Source organism: Leuciscus leuciscus (assembly GCF_965113295.1).
Source record: "Leuciscus leuciscus genome assembly, chromosome: 17".
In the NCBI taxonomy this organism is placed as follows: Eukaryota; Metazoa; Chordata; class Actinopteri; order Cypriniformes; family Leuciscidae; genus Leuciscus; species Leuciscus leuciscus.
In genome coordinates, this window is record NC_138741.1 from 1,664,508 (window position 1) to 1,682,500 (window position 17,993).

General features: G+C 38.0%; 1 protein-coding gene across 1 annotated transcript in view; it reads right to left on the reverse strand.

Moving 5' to 3' along the window:
* Positions 1-17,993, reverse strand: part of LOC309478893 (ryanodine receptor 3) — a 191,636-nt gene that overhangs the window by 165,146 nt on the left and 8,497 nt on the right. Inside the window, 8 exon segments of the mRNA XM_082142677.1 lie at positions 1,871-1,964; positions 3,637-3,736; positions 4,154-4,266; positions 5,019-5,097; positions 5,177-5,251; positions 7,162-7,176; positions 8,488-8,589; positions 12,515-12,634. Coding sequence (XP_081998803.1) covers positions 1,871-1,964; positions 3,637-3,736; positions 4,154-4,266; positions 5,019-5,097; positions 5,177-5,251; positions 7,162-7,176; positions 8,488-8,589; positions 12,515-12,634 — 698 coding nt within the window.

The following is a 17,993-nucleotide window of genomic DNA, read 5'->3' on the forward strand; positions in this document are numbered from 1 at the left end:
AGAAACTGACTTTAGGACCCAGAGGAACAGCTCATTTGCTCCATATAGAGATAGTGACTGGTTACATCTAAATTTTTCAATTAGTCTGACGTATTATTTCTCATTGAGCCAATGTTAACAGACTATTGCAACAAGAATTACACTTGGGCCAATTAAAAAAATTAGATATGACCAGTCACTAGAAAATTTTGACATGGAGAGGTTAGACATTTTTTACAGTGCATCTAGTCATGAAATATCATCTTATATTATTATTTTTAGTCAAGAGGTCGGCAAATACACACAATGTAAGATATTTAGAGCTGAATTAAAAGAGTTATGCATGAAATTGTGAGTTATTTAGAATTTAAGTTGAAAAAATGTGCTTAAATTACTATTTATGTATTATTCATTGATCAAATCTAGTAATTTAATGGTAACAAAAAAGAACAAAATATCAACAAAAAAATTGCATAAAAAAATTGAAAAAATTGAATAAAATAAGCTCTCTGGACAAAAAAAAAGGAAGTATTTTTTAGGGCTTCGGGTCATTCTGACCTACGAGGAAAGGATGAAGGTTAAACTAATGTGGTTTAGAGGAGATTTTCTGTTAACGGTAACCGTCACGTTTATTGATCAGAAGCGCTGCACGTCATCGAGGACGTGAAACACTCTGGATAACAGAGATCTCTGACAGATCTGAGATACGTCTGAAGGACGTCTTGCTGAAACTCCTGTAAAGGAAGGAGTCCCTTTCATTAGATTTCAAGGACAGGACAGAACGCCACAGGCCGGAGCTGACAGCCCACATCTAACCCTGCAGACGACGCAACGAACGCTAAAAATAGGCCACACGCCTACGAGGAGCTCAGAGGGACCGATCGCATCTTCAGCGGTTCGTCTCCGGGTTATCCTCAACTCGACCCAGTTCAGACGCGGCACGCTCTTCACAGACGCTTCTGACTCACAGAGATCACACCAGCATGAGCTTCAAAACACAGTTAATACTCATCAATATCATTTAAACTATATTGATCTGGACATTGACACCCAATGTAAGATATTTAGAGCTGAATTAAAGGGTTAGGCATTGAAATTGTGAGTTATTTAGAATTTAAGTTGAAACAATGTGCTTAAATGACTATTTATGTATTATTTATTAATCAAATCTAGTAATTTAAAGAATCAATAAAAAAATAAAAATAAAAACTGGTTGTCGTCTGAAGAGCTGAAATTGAGTTTGATTCATGATTGAATTTTGCAACATCAACTGTTATTTTCCTGTTTATTATTTTATTTTTTATTTATTATTTAGTGAAGCTGCTTTGACACAATCTGTAGTGTATTAAGGTGACATTCATGTGCAACAGATTAATAATGGATCATCATTTGGACTTTACTGATGTAGAGAAAATCTTTAGATCATCATGTGCTTCACAACGGCACATTCAAATAACCAAATAAAATAATTAGAATTAGAATAATTAAGCTTCATTAGTCCACATGTTAAGAGCTGAATGTTCTTGTTAACCTTTTCCAATCATTCCTGATTTACTGGATTTTAAAACATTTTTTATCATTTAAAAAATACATATTGCTCACAATTTCTACTCGATAAAATATTTTAGAGCTTGGCATAACTGGATGGATGGATGGATGGATAAAAGCTTCCTCATTAATCCCGGTTTTCCAAGACTGAGAATCCTGGTTTTTAAAGACAAAAATATATAGATTTTTAGCTTATTTTAAAGCTTGTTTTGTCTCATTTTAGATCATTTAAAGTCATCTTGACGGCCTCTTGGAAGTTTGCTGAAGGCTCCTGGGTGATGATGATGATGATGATGATGATGGTGTTTGTTCTGTTGAAGATGGACAGATATCTGGTTTCTACCTCTGCTCTTCCTCACTCTGATCCGACCCCGGGATCGTCAGGACCTCATCGTGCCCGTGAAAGAGACGCATCACATGACCACCAAGAAGGTATCCTATTGGACGAAAGAAGAATCATTCGGGCAAAGTCTTTAGAAAATCAAAATCAAGAAAAGCAATGATGTTTTACTGCAAAACCATTGTTTTTTCATCATGCTGTAGTGACTGTCCTTAATCAGACTGTCCTGTTAGTCTCCTCTTGAGTCTTCAGTGTCAATCCAAGCAAATCCAGACAATAATCCAACAAGTGTTTCCAGAGCGGGTCTTCAGAACGTTGCCTTGTGTTCGTTTGCCAGCAAAAGTTGTTTTGATTCCATTAAATTTGCATTAGAAAACTCAGTTTAAATCAGTTTGTTTTCTGTAATAAAGTTTATAATAAACAACAAGAAAAGCATGTGCAACTTGGTGGACAATGGAGGAAGGATATAACCCTCAGCAGACCCAAGAAGAGACTCTGGTACACATGCACTGGTACATTTTGAGATATATAAAAGAAATATCTCTTTTATAATATCTTATAAAAAAGATATGTCCTATAGGACAAAAGAAGAATCAGTCGGGCAAAGTATTGATAAAACAAATCAATAAGAAAATCAATGATGTTTTACTGCAACCATTGTTTTTTCATGCACTGCTCAATTTTGAGAGCTATTTCTGTTTTTCATTACATCTTTCAGACTACATCCAAAGTACACATTTAACTTTTTATTTTATTGCACTTGAGGCGAGACACCCCAGGTGAATATGGTAAAACAAATAACTAATAAATATCACCATACTTCACCAGTTGATTGATTATATTAATAATTGCAAACATTTTTATTTGACAAGTTTTCTGAAATTTGATGTTTAAATATGCAAATAAGGGGCTATCTAATTAAATATGCACTAATTTGCATACATTTCCAGAAAAAAAATCCAGAACATTGGATGAAGTCAGGTTCAAAATTCTTGTTTCATTTTTTTCATATACTGTATATATATATATATATTTGAGTCAAAGGTTTTTAGAGTTTTAGAGTCAAGGGGATTTTTGAAATCTCTATTTATTACAAATCAGAAAATACTGTCTCTATTTTAAATTTTTTTATTTACAAAATGCAATATTTATTTTTGAAAATTCAAAAATAAATATTTTTAAAAAAAAAGGAAAAAAATGTTATATAAAATCAGGAAAATTATTTATGAACAAACCCCTCTGTAAAAACCTTTAGAATACAGATAAGAATAAAACTGTGAAGTTTGGTGAATGCAAGTGGAGATTTCCGGCTCAATGTCGGAGGAAAAACTCATTTTGAGAAAACAGCCTTTACAGATATACTGTAATTGAAATCTACAGACGCAAATAGATAAAGTGCTCTAAAAGTGTGTTTTGGATGTTTTCTTTCCACTAGTCTGAAAAAACACTTCATGAAAAGTCCAAAATCTCACAATCTGACAGATGCATGAAACCACAGTGTTTGTGCCTGTAGTGTCTGACTCTGCACTGTGAAAATGTATTTATAACAAAAACAATTATTTTGTCAAATCCACTTAGATCATTTATGTGGTTCAGATAACTTAATATTTTGAGTTTCTTTTGATTAATCCATTCTCCTTCATTGTATTAACTTTTTTATTTATTTCAATGAACTTAAAATGTAAGCAACCAGGTTACTTATTTCTTTTAAGTAAAACCAACAATAATGTTTGACAGTGTGTCCTTGAAAGCTGGTTTCGGTGACGAACCTTCCTCCACGTTGCTCCCGGAGCAGGTGGGATGCACGTTCCACAGCGTTTGCATGAACGACGCGTCCACGTGGATGTTGCCATTGGATATGGACAGATGCTGTCGGGGAGACGGGGTGCATAATCGTTACCATGGCAACACGTCATCTCGTGTCATGTGGGTCCTATGATGCGTTTGCCCCAGAGGTCATAACTGAGAAGCTTTGCATCATGGGTTATGCTTGCATAAATTCAGATTAAGCTGTAAAAAAAATGTAACTGTCCACTAACAAACACACTGACTAATGCTGATCATGTCTGACTCATCTGGACCAGAGATATGACAATGTATACTGGAAGTGTCAATCATTTATTTGCTATATGAAGCTGCTGATGCTCAGACAGACATACAAAAAGTGAATTATTACTAGAACGATGAAATTTGATTTTACGCCCAAGACTTTGATTTGACATTCAAGACTTGAAGAAAATCATACGTAAAGTCATGTCTTGTATGTTGGGTTTGTTTGATACTCACAAGATAGCGTTCAGATGAAACACTGACGAGAATGAGATCATCTCCGATGCGCACTTTCTCCCCCTCGGATCTCTGTTTGGACGCGGGGTGAATCGTCCACCAACAGGGCTCGCCTGGAGAGAAACACACCGACACACAGATCGTAAACGCTGGACTCTCATCGCCTCTCAGGCTGGGCAAAAAAATCAATTTTTCAATTAATCGTTTTTTAAAACGTGGTCGATTCAAAATAGATTCTCAAAGGCCACGAAACAAATTTTTTTCCATATTTATTTATCTATCACCCAAAAGCCAGTATTAGTTTTCCTCCACTGTTCATAGGCTTCCATGTTACAGATAATGCTGGGAGATTTTATGTGTGTTTTATCTTAAACATAAAATAACCTGATCATATTAGATCAAGGTGTGCGACTCTTCTGACTTGTCCAATTTTCAACATCAATTTTTCTTTCAACATCAATTTTTCATCTTGCATCAAAATCCTTTCCATTCATTGTACGCATTTGAAATATAGAGTTGGGTTCTGTTTTATTCTACACAAGTGTATCTAAAATAAAAAAAGTTTAAAAGTTCTTAATTTCTTTTTATTAATTAACCATTTGTAAACTTATGTTCACTGTTCTTTTTTATAAATACAGGATTTGTATTAAATCTATGTTAATTGAATCGAGAATTGATATCAAAAATCGAATTCAGAATCGAAATCGAATCAAATTGAGAGTTTGCGAATCGAAATCGAATCGAATTGGAACATCTGAATCGACACCCAGCCCTAATCTCCTCATGTGATTTCTAGAGGTTCCTGGAGTCTAGAAAACAAACTGACTGCACAGTTTCACCTTCAATCCGAACAATCATGCTTCACCTGTTGAGTCTTCTTGAAGTCCCACATCAAACGATAATTTATCCGTCATCGACCGTGACGTCTTCAGACAGGTCAGATACTGCAGCACAAAACATGAAGCTGTTACACAACCTGCAGAGAGTCAAACAGAGCTGACGACAGAACCAAAGTTCACCAACCATCCCGCTGAAGGAGTGTCTGAGGAGAATAGCGTGACCGTAGAGTAAGGTCCGGTGTCCTCCGCCCTGGGCCGCCTGCGGACAGAACCATTACAAACAAATAAATATCTGAACCATTACAGTCACTCCTTCATCAGACACAAACAAATAAATAAAGCTGCAAGCAGGAATTAAGGGGCCAAGCACAAAGAGGACACGACAAGTCATGACTGCATTGCTCGGAGCATCAGGGGTCTCATTTATAACACTGTGCGTAGGATCCTTACTAAAAGTGCATGTGCACCCGAAAGCCAAAAATGGAGTACGGCAAAAAATATTCAGACTTATAAAACCGTGCGTACGCCAGAACCTGCGCAGATTTCCCTTTATAAATCCTAGTCAGCGGAAGATTATGTTCACATGCGTCTCTTCCCCGAAATATCCATATCTGGAGCTTACAACGCCTCGTTTTACTATGCATAAGGTCATCAGCATATAATTTGCATATGCAAATTCATCCATGTGATACCATGTTTAACGGTACAAGACATTAGGAAAATATAAGATACGGATCCATGACACTGATGCATTTCTGAGAACGTTTTTCTCAATCTTTTCCACTGGCCAAATAGTATTTTTAATTGCTTTATATTTTTTTAATTGGAAATAGATAGGCCTTATTGTGCATTACTGATCATATGCGTGAAAATATTTCAGGGCCTGTTTTTGCGACGCAACGGTTATAAATGAGGCAGACCAACTGCAACAATGAGCGAATAAAAGCATATTAAGATGATTTTAGGCAAAATCATGCCTCAACTTTGTTGCAGCGGTTCAGTCTATCGACACGAAATCCATAACTTTTTGTCGGCACAGTCTGAAGATGATCTGACTCGAATTTGGTAAAAATCGGACAAACGGTCTAGAAGTTCTAAAAAGTAGCTTTTTAAAGAAAATAAAAATGGCGGACAAGAAGTTGGGCCGACAATGGCAAAATTAGTACCTATGTTTTCGGCATGATCCACAGAATCTATTAAGACAAGTTTCATTATAATAAGCTAATTTTAATCAAAAGTTATGAGCATTTTTGCTAATTTTATTATAACTTTTGACCACAAGGTGGCACTGCCCCGGAATTTTACCCTCGGTGTGCAGAAGACACACACTACCTGGTGCTGAAGACATGCAGAGTTTCGTAACGATATGCCAATGCATTTGTAAAATATAGCATTTCCCGACAACATTCAAAACCAAAATGGCTGATATGGGAAAATTGGTTATCGTTCAACTCGGCATGCTGCACCGAATCTCCTGACCACTAGGCACTGTGCCGAAACTGTGCAGGTAGCCTCAGGTCATGCTTGTCATCACGCACACCAAGTTTGGTAAGAATATGCTAAAGCGTTGCGGAGAAATAGCCTCACTTTCGTTTTGGCAGGGACTTCTACGAATTCGTTCATGCGTTATTCGAGAACGGTTTGACGAATCGGCTTGAATTCCCTAACTTTTTGTAGCCATGGTTTGAAGATGATCTGGTTCAATTTTCATGAAAATCATCGCAAAATGTTTCAGAAAATTCTAAATGGGCGGAAAAATGTCCATGACGGAAAATTATGTCATATGGTAATCGATACAATTGGATGGTCATGAGCAAAGGAATCAGATGAAAAAATAATCATTTTGTTTCTAGCCAACAAAACCTTACAGTTTTAAAGTTATTAGCACAAACATAAGTGCAACTTTGGACAGCTGGTGGCGCTAGAAGGATTGAGTTAGAGACTCCAAATTTGATATGGTGACAGGTCAGATTGTCCTCCATCTGTGTGCCAAATTACACAACTTTACCGCAAGCGCTTCTATGGCCTGCTATAGACTTCCAGAGCGGAAGAAGAAGACACGGAGGAATAATAAGAACGCCAGTGATTTAATAGGTGTCTACACACCTTCAGTGCTTGGCCCCTAATAACCCGAGCAGATGCAGAATCAGAAGCAGCGAGAATACTCACCTTTCTAATGAACTGCTGCGGGAGGCGTGAAGAAACCACAGAAAAAGAGTGTGAGACAAATGCTTTTGATAAACACAGACATTTGATTGTCATCTTCAGTTCATTGCGTCTAATGTTACACGCTTGCGCTACAGGAGACCGAAAGCAAAGATCAGAGCCGCCACCGGTCATCAGGCTCACCGTCTGGACCTTAAAGACATCTGACCTTTAAACAAAAGCCCTGGAGCTTCAAACTGACTGTGAAGAGACACTGAGCGACCTAAAGACTGATAGGGGTTAAAGATCCGGGTTACTAACACATCCGTAAATGCGAGGCTAGTGTTTTGAAAGAAGCTGTTGACTCTTCGGTCAGACGCAGTTTAAGTAAAGAGTGCCAGAGAAAAACATCTTGTTCTGATTCAGTGTGAGATGTTGTCAGTGTCATTAACACTATTTTCGTAGCTTGTAAAGTCGTAAAGTCTCTTAACTTTTTCTCATGCTAGCGGCGCACAAATGCGCACTATACATAGAGAGTGAATAAAATTACGAGCATGCAACGTGGTAGTTATGTAGTCAATTAGTAAGTTATAAAATTACCTAAGTACCAATAAATAACATAACTGGTGCTTCATATGCATGTATATATTTAAGAAATATTTGCATGTATATACTGTCTATATACATTTACACATAATATATAATAAATATTAATATTTTATATATAAATAACAAATTTTTCTTAAATATATATATGCATATGTGTGTATTTACATAAACAAAATAATTATACACAGTACACACACATATATTATGTAAACACAACCTTTTATTTTGGACGTGATTAATCGTTGCCCAGCACTAAAGAGCAAATGAAATCACGAGAATGCAACATCGTAGTTACGTAGTCAATTTGTATGTTATAAAATTAACAAAAAGTACCAATAAATAACATAACTGGTGCTTCATGTGTTAGCCAGAAGTCTGGGACTGCTACAGAAGATTCTCGGTCAACAATCGTCAGGTTTTTTAGTCTTCAACCCCGCTGACCTGCGGGGTCCCTCAAGGTTCTGTTCTTGGCCCTATTTTGTTTTAACCATATATCTTACTTTTAGGGTCGATATTTCATAACTATGGGATTTCTTTTCATATTTATGCTGATGAAAATGCCTTGGACTCAACTATCAACACTGTGCGCTTGATCAAGAAACATATGTTTATATACAGTATAAAGAGAGAGAGAGAGAGAGAGAGAGAGAGAGAGAGAGTCGATGTCAGACGGAAACCTTGTTTCTTCATATTTTGACAGCTCTCAGTGTTTGTGTGAGATTGGCGTGTTTTTGTACTTACGTCATTGTTTTGTCCCGTTTTGGCGAGCATTTCCTGCAGCGCGCGGACAGAGAGCGACTGCTCCAACACGAAGCTACAGATGCACAGATCTGGAGGAACATACTGAAACACACACAGAATATCAAGACACCAGAAAGTATGTCAGGACAAACAGCATTTAAACTTTTTGCTAACATGAATTAGCATGTTACTTTCATGTCTTACCAAATTGCTAACATGTTGCTAACATGTTTTAATGTTTTAACACTTTGCTAACACATTTTACCACTTCCCTAACATGTTTTAGCACATTGCCGGCATGTTTTAACACGTTGATAATATGCTTTAACATATTCAAGCTTGAGCATGAATTATCACATTACTAACATGATTTAACATGCTGTAAATACGATTAAGCACATGTTGCTAGCACATTTGATCACATTGGTAGCATTAATTAGCATGTTGCTAATATGTTTTAATACATTGCTAACATGTTTAAACATGTTGCTAATATGTTTTAGCACATGAAAATAAGTGTTTATATTTCATCAATAAATTCAAAGTTAATATAAAAAACTACATTACGTGCAGTTAAATTTTTTACTGCAACAACTTTATTGTTAATGCATTAACAAACATTAACTAATGGAACCTTATTATAAAGTGTTACCAAAAAATACATTCAAGTGATAATTCTGTCCCATTACAGCTTCAGTGTTTTCAGTCTCTCAGCATCAGAGCTTTATTTCGACTTAAAGCCTGTATTTTAATTCTAACATTGAACACTGTGGAAACTACAAACGATAACAAAAAAGTACTGTCCAAAATGTTTATTTTAGAACATAAAAACAAACTGCTAATAATAGTCCTAATAGTAGTTCTGGACAAACAAAGAGGAACAAAAACTTCTCGACCCACAAAAGTCAAGCTGAATCAGCATGCGCACGGTTCGCCCTGTTTTCCATCTAATGACCCGTCGTCCATGAAGTGTTCAGAGATCATCGTTTTCAGGTCAATACTAGAGTTCATTATGCGAGAGGAATCCGCCCTAAATGAGGCCCTGAAGTGTTGGAGTGTGATTTACTTCAGAGGAGAAAACGGCCGGTGAGAAGTTTGGGATCGAAGCCAAAGAGGCCAGAACATGACAGTTTAAGGCGAGCGACGAGAAGATAAATGAAGCAAACTGCCCTCCTTTACTGAGGAACAGCGGACAAAAACTGGGAGAAAAAGTGGATCAGGATGTCCGTGATGATCCAGGTGTGCCGGAGAAACTTTCTCTTTATTGTGTTCAACTCTTCACAGGGATTCTAACTAGCAGTCCCAGATCTGAACTAGTTGGTTTGACCCGGTGAACGCATGCAGACAGTAGTTCTCAATCAGCAAACCACCAAAGAGCCTGAAGATAGGGATGCACCGGGATGAAAATGTTAGCTGATACCGATAACCGATAATTCTTTATATTTGAAAGCCCATTAAACCGATATATTGGCTGATAAATCTAAATTTTTTACAAACAATAACTTGGTTTCCCTGGTTACGCCTGACGGAGATATTTATAGTCCGCTCAGCTCGTAGAAGCCCTCAGTTTACTGCCTGTTGCTATGGTTACTCACAGCTGATGTAGCCAGCGCATTTATTTATTCATTTCGAACGGTAAACAGTCAGTTTCACCAGAACTCCTTTACTAGGTGTCCTCTACCACTTTTTAATGGACACCCTGCAGCCAATCAGAATCGAGTATTCACCCAGACCATGGTATAAGATCATTTTAATGTTATCGTTATCGGCCCGATAAGAAAATGTGTCTGATATATTAAAGCTGATAAATAATGGATTATTCCTTCAGCTGAGACGCTTCAGATTCGCACTGTTCAACATGATGGTGTTGAATTACTTGAAATATGATTGAAATCACTTCAAAAAAGGAAAATACAGTTCAGAGCAAGTCTGTCATATCGGCTACATAACATTATAATGAGAAGTGTGTTTGGGACGTGGCTTTTAATGGTGAGACTTGTGTTTTTGTAATAAGGCTTTCAAAAATGATATAAAAATTTGTGTTTAGATTTATCGGCCAATATATCGGTTATCGGCTTTCAAATATAAAGAATTATCGGTAAGGCCAAAATGTTCATATCGGTGCATCCCTACTTTATGTGATTCCAATCATATTTCAAGCAATTCAACACCATCATGTTGAACAGTGCGCATCTGAAGCGTCTCAGCTGAAGGAAATAATCCATTATTTAGTTTTAATATTATTTCGGCCAAATTTATCGGGCCGATAACGGAAACATTAAAAATGATCATATATCGGCCGATGCTGATATATCGTGCATCCCTACCTGAAAATGACTTGAAATATATATGCGTGGAAGCAAGTTTAACGCAGATCTGTGTGAGTGTGATGGGGGAAACAGTTGAGTGACCTTTGACCTCTGTTGAGTGAAGTGAGATAGATTAAAGAACAAGGACTCTAGAGAAAGAGGACAGCAGTGGATGATGGACGATCGCATCACATCAAGGTCTCGGAGCTGAAGCCTTTAAACGGTGGATCAGATTCAGTTGTGAAGATTACAGACCACAACAGATTCCCTCAGTGTAACATCATAACAGAGCAGGTGTATATTTACATGTATTCTATCATAAATGAGTCTGGTTAAAGTGTTTTAAGCGCTCGGCTCATCAGGTGTGAAGGTGGATCATTAGTTCTCTTTCTCCCTGAGGAACGACGTCTCTCATAAGAATAGAAAATGCACAATAAAGACAAACCGGCAGCGAGAGCGGCGATACATCATCCCTGTCTCGGCTAATTACTATCATATCCTTTAGTCACGAGGCATTGAGTCGTTCCTCTGAGAAGCTGACGAACCCACAACAGAGACTGAACACGCTAAACTCAACGAGAACTATCCCGTTAGTGGCATCTATGTGCGGGATACACAAACACCAAGAGCCATAACCACAGGAATAACTAATATACTGACAGCTGGGTCATTCCGTGTCAAATCAACCAAATTTCGGGAACTACCCCGGCTCAAATTATAGATTTTTTTCAGTACAACTGAGAATTGAGTTTGAGATGAACATAAATTACTCTGAAATGTTTATTTGGGAATTGAGAGATGAAACCACGTTGATGACCTGGTGGAGAAGTGAGTTTAATGTGAAACTCGAGGTCGGGGACCAAATCTGTTCTGTGGGGTGCGGATCGATTCCTTTCCTAGAGCTCCTACAGTCAAATTTTTGTGAAAAATCTGATCTATTGGAGACGTCCTATAGATTACTTAGGCGTGCCGAAATAACAGCACAGACACAGTGTAATCAACATGGGAAAATCTCACAGTAAAACTGGGAGTTGTGAAAAATATAATACAACGGTGTTTTGCCAGATGAGAAGCATTTTTGAATGATTCTCTTAAATGTTTGATTCAATGACTCACTCATAAAGACTTCACTTCTTTCATTACTGGATGAATCAGTGTTTTTTAATGAATCTCTAAAATGAATGATTCAATGACTCACTCATAAAGATTTCACCTGTTTCATTACTGGATGAATCAGCATTTTTGAATGAATCTCTAAAATGAATGATTCAATGACTCACTCATAAAGACTTCACTTGTTTCATTACTGGATGAATCAGCATTTTTGAATGAATCTCTTGAATGTTTAATTCAATGACTCACTCATAAAGACTTCACTTCTTTCATTACTGGATGAATCAGTGTTTTTTAATGAATCTCTAAAATGAATGATTCAATGACTCACTCATAAAGATTTCACCTGTTTCATTACTGGATGAATCAGCATTTTTGAATGAATCTCTAAAATGAATGATTCAATGACTCACTCATAAAGACTTCACTTGTTTCATTACTGGATGAATCAGTGTTTTTGAGTGAATCTCTTGAATTAATGATTCATTGACAAACACATTTTCTATTATAATAACAATCACTATATTTATTAATTTTATTCTCAAACCAGAGTAAGAACCGGCTGTCAGACTCGTTTACACGATTGAAAGCAGACACACGCTCACCTTGGCCTCTGACGTGGGCTCCAGGTAACACAGGCGGTTTCCCAAACCCTCAGCGCTCAGACAGAACTTGCGGTTTTCCTTCTGAATGCAGGCCACACACTGCAGGACCACCTCATCGTCCTGGCAAACAACACAGAGTCAACACGTGTTTCAATGAAATGAATAAAAACAGGTTGAAAAGATCAACAAACTTCAGTGTTCCAACAAAATGTCCATATAATACAACAATATACAACAAAATTAAGTCAACAAATGTTTCAAACTGATTAAAGTTCAAAAGTGATATCTCGTATCTCTATAAAAGTGTGTGTGTGTGTGTGTGTGTTAGAGCGTGTGTGTGAGTGTACGAGCGTGTGAAAGTGAGTGTGGGTGTGTGAGTGTGTGTGAGTGCGCGTGTGAGCATACCAGTGAACTCATTGTAAACATGGAAACCGATCAGTCTGAATCGTCTCCATTAATTAACCTCTGTGATCATAATCTTAATTGTTTTCGCTGCTCACATTCGCAGAGTAAAGTGTGTGGATGCATTGACCTTTGACCCTGGGTGATAGGGTCAGTTAGCAGCTTTATGTTTAATAAAGCATACGGTGGATCTGTGAGCGACTGCAGAACCTCGTCTGATTAAATGAAGCATCTGGATATATGGATACACACACACACTCACACACTGACGCACACACACACGCTCACACGCTCACACACACACACACACACACACACACGCTCACACACACACACACGCTCACACACACACACACACGCTCACACACACACACACACGCTCACACACACACACACACACACACACACACACACACACGCTCACACACACACACACGCTCACACACACACACACACGCTCACACACACACACACACGCTCACACACACACACACACGCTCACACACACACACACACGCTCACACACAGGCATGAAGACATTTTTTCAAGGAAAACATGCATAAATTTGTAATTTTGGTGATTAAAGATGATATTTTTGAGGGATATAATTATTGAGTACAGGGAGACTTGAGTGTTTGTTGTGTCTGAATCATGATTCATTGTTCTGAGGTCCTGCTGAAGTGAATCATGACTCATGAGCGTTCAGACGAGCGGATGCAATTTCCTGTTCCTGTGACGCAGATCGGCTAATAACGTTTAACATGCACAAAAATCACACAACACACTCATCACACAACACACACAACACACAACAACACACTCATCACACTACACACTCATCACACAACACACTCAACACACAACAACACACTCATCACACTACACACTCATCACACAACACACACAACACACAACAACACACTCATCACACTACACACTCATCACACAACACACTCAACACACACAATACACAACACACACAACACACTCTCATCACACAACACACTCATCACACAACACACACAACACACAACAACACACTCATCACACTACACACTCATCACACAACACACTCAACACACACAATACACAACACACACAACACACTCTCATCACACTACACACTCATCACACAACACACACAACACACAACAACACACTCATCACACTACACACTCATCACACAACACACTCAACACACACAATACACAACACACACAACACACTCTCATCACACTACACACTCATCACACAACACACTCAACACACACAATACACAACACACACAACACACTCTCATCACACAACACACTCATCACACAACACACACAACACACAACAACACACTCATCACACAACACACTCATCACACAACACACTCATCACACAACACACACAACACACACAACACACTCTCATCACACAACACACTCATCGCTAGTGTCCGTTTAACATCACATCTAATGAGATGAGAGAGAAACCTTCTGAGATTTAGTTCACAGAACGCACTAGAATAAATTATTCTTCTCCTAATAATCTCATTTAACACAGATTAATATCTGTTCAACTGAATAATCAAAGATACCTTTATTTGAAGGTAATTAAAGTCACTGACGTCCGATATGACGGAGCAACAAACTGAGACTGAAGTGAGCTTTAACGCTTCGTCCGAACGAGTTTATGAGCCAAACTCATAATGAACATAATGATTCGTTTACAGAGCAAATAAACGTCTAAACGCCGGCACTGCATATTTACTGTTGCTCATCCAGAGACGATCTACACTAATAAAAGCATCTGCTAAATGAATAAGAAATATAGCCAGAGGATAAAAACATATTCATGCTACAATACACACAACATCATCAACACCAAATGTCAGGAGGATCCAGGTCATTTCCCAAAGGAAAAGAGGAATCATAAACCCCAAACATTTACATTGACGCTTTTATCCAAAGCGTAAATATGATCAGATTCCCTGCGAATCGAACCGGAACATGTTCAGTACGTCAATTTCTCACAGAAAATAAGCTCAAAACTAGGGATGCACCGATATAAAATTAGTCCGATACCGATAACCGATAATTCTTTATATTTGAAAGCCGATAACCGATATATTGGCCTATAAATAAAAATTCTCATTTTTATATAATTTCAGAGAGCCTGATTACAAAAACACAAGTCTCATCATGTCCCAATCACACCATTATAACGATGTTCTCATTATAACTGTATGTAGTCTATATGACAGACGAAGTTTATCCCTTGAAAACGTGGTTTGCGCTGCCAGGCCAGTAGATGGCGCTGACACTTTGTAAAGAAACTACGTGTCTATAGACCGTTCTGTAGATTACACGAAGACCATAACGGCATCGTTTTCAAGAGTTTGCTTTTTCCTAAAATGCCGTTGTCATGTAACGATCGGCCAAAACATGTACGTTTTCAGTATTTCGTTGAAAACGGTGTTGCGTAAACGCTTCAAAAAGTGAATCATGATTCAGATTCTCAAAATGCTCAGTTTCTCCCATCACTATTAGTTTATATTAACAATCATTAACTAGGGAAGCACCGATATGAAAAATTTGCCCGATAACCGATAATTCTTTATATTTGAAAGCCAATAACCGATATATTGGCCGATAAATCAAAATTTAAATTTTGTTATATTTTTTGAGAGCCTGATTACAGTAACAAAAGTCTCACCATTAAAAGCCACACCCCAAACACACAATTATGATGTTCTCATTATAATGTTATGTAGCCGATATGACAGACTTGCGCTGCACATGTTGCACTGAACTGTATTTTCCTTTCTTGAAGTGATTTCAATCATATTTCAAGCAATTCAAAACCGTGCAATTCAAAATGTTGAACAGTGTGAATCTGAAGCGTCTCAGCTGAAGGAAATAATACACTATTTATCGGCTATATATATACACAGTATATATAGGCGAAATTTTCTTATTTGGCCGATAACGATAACATTAAAAATGAACATATATCGGCCGATACCGATACGGTGGACGATTTATCGTGCATCCCTAATAATCTTTTACCATACTCTTAACAACACAGGGAACCCTATAATATTAAAGGTTATAATAGTCCAAATTTAAAGGGATACTTTACCTTTGGAAAGATGAATGTGTATTTAAAATGGGTCATATATGTAGTAGAAATGTGAAATTATTTTTTAATTTGGAGCTTTCTAGACTGAGAAAAGCCAGAAAATGTATTTTTGGCTTATGTGGATGAAAGACAACAACTCCCAGAATGCACTTGCTTCGCTGCCCTAGGAGGCCACTCCCAAGCCACGCTTACCGGTAAGAAAGCGCAGTTTAAAACAACAAGGCTAGGCTACTAGTGAGTCTCCGTGACGAGTTTGCCCGGGATTTCAAGATCGCCCAAAATGTCTGGGATTCGGCTTTTGTGTTCTACAGTCGCCATTCATTATGTTTACTGTGGTGAGCAGGACGAGGCTGAGGGGCGCGCGAGAACGGCGCGAGGCCGGTGGCGTGATTACTGATGACCGACACCTGTGAGACACACCGGTCTCGTATCTCTCACGGAGGAGCGGGAATTTTCTTAGCAATGCTAAAACGCACATCAGCTGATCACTTGTTTAGCGTTCATGTAAACACTACACTCAGATTCACCAATCGGAATGAATTCAGTTAGATTGAAACAAAAGGTGTGCATGTAAACAATGAATGGCGACTGCAGAAAGCAAAAGCTGAATCCCAGACATGTCCGGGAAAAAGAGGATGGTAACCCCTACTACTCAGCTTTCTCCACAGAACAAGAGCCTGCTAGAAAGATGGCTGACACTATGTGTACATTCTGTGAGTGAGATCCCCCTATGGGCGGGTTGAACACATGTGGAACAGCTCCTCCTACTGGCTGTAGTCTTTAGCCTCTGGCCAAAAAATCCTCAGATGACGCAAAATGACGATTTTTGCATCATCGGAGGATTTTTTCCAGACGAAAAATACATAAATCTCTCGTCTCAGGGGGATATGAGGGTGGAAAGCACGGTAATTCGAAAATACTACAGGTTTTCTACAAATACAAAGCTTAATGCTAAATTAATGCTTAATTGCTATTTATTTTTAGATATAAACAACACTCACATAAAAAGTAGTTTTAAATTCACACTGAACAAGGCGGTTTTTAAATCCACTTTTTAATGATATAATTGCGTTTCTACTCCATTTAAATGGAGGCTGTCATAACTTGTTTTCATGTATTCAAACACACATTAAATGTTGAAGAAGAGGTTAATTCAAAATATAATGAATATGCAATATATTACATCTCTGCAGTTATTTTTCTAGCTAACTCTCGAGTTTATGGTCACTGAATGGCTTTAAATGTGACTTTATTATTCTCCATGAATATATATATTCCTTCTGATGTTCACTGATGTTGATTTGCTGCTGTAACTAGTAGTAAAGATGAAGAGATGATCAGTTCAGCTGTCACACACATTAAAAACACACACACACATTTATTGATAGAACTGACAGAATTTGAGAGTTGATATTTGTTAAACAAGCTTATTGCAGTTATTGGACGGCAGGACCTCCACAATGACACCAGAAAACCACAGGCTGATATCGGTTCATCAAACTGCAGATTCATCGATATTGTCCATCCAGCCCTAATAAACACAACGAGAGCACAGCAGGTTTATAGAGAAACACTGCGTCTGCATTTATCCGTGCTGATGGACGTTTTGATTAAACACACACACACACACACACACACACAGCTGAGACTGGGATTTAACACCAGTTTAGCACTTTACACTGGCTGGAGGAAAAGAGCATAGGGTTTCTACACACTCCTCTGATCTGAGATGTGTTCTGGACAGCTCGTGTTTTGTGTGTGTGTGTGTGTGTGTGTGTGTGTGTGTGTGTGTGTGTGTGTGTGTGTGTGTGTGTGTGTGTGTGTGTGTGTGTGTGTGTGTGTGTGTGTGTGTGTGTGTGTGTGTGTGTGTCAGCGATTCAGGGTTTCTACACACTTCTCTGTTCAATATTGAGCTGGAGATCTGAGATCTGTTCTGGACACACACAGC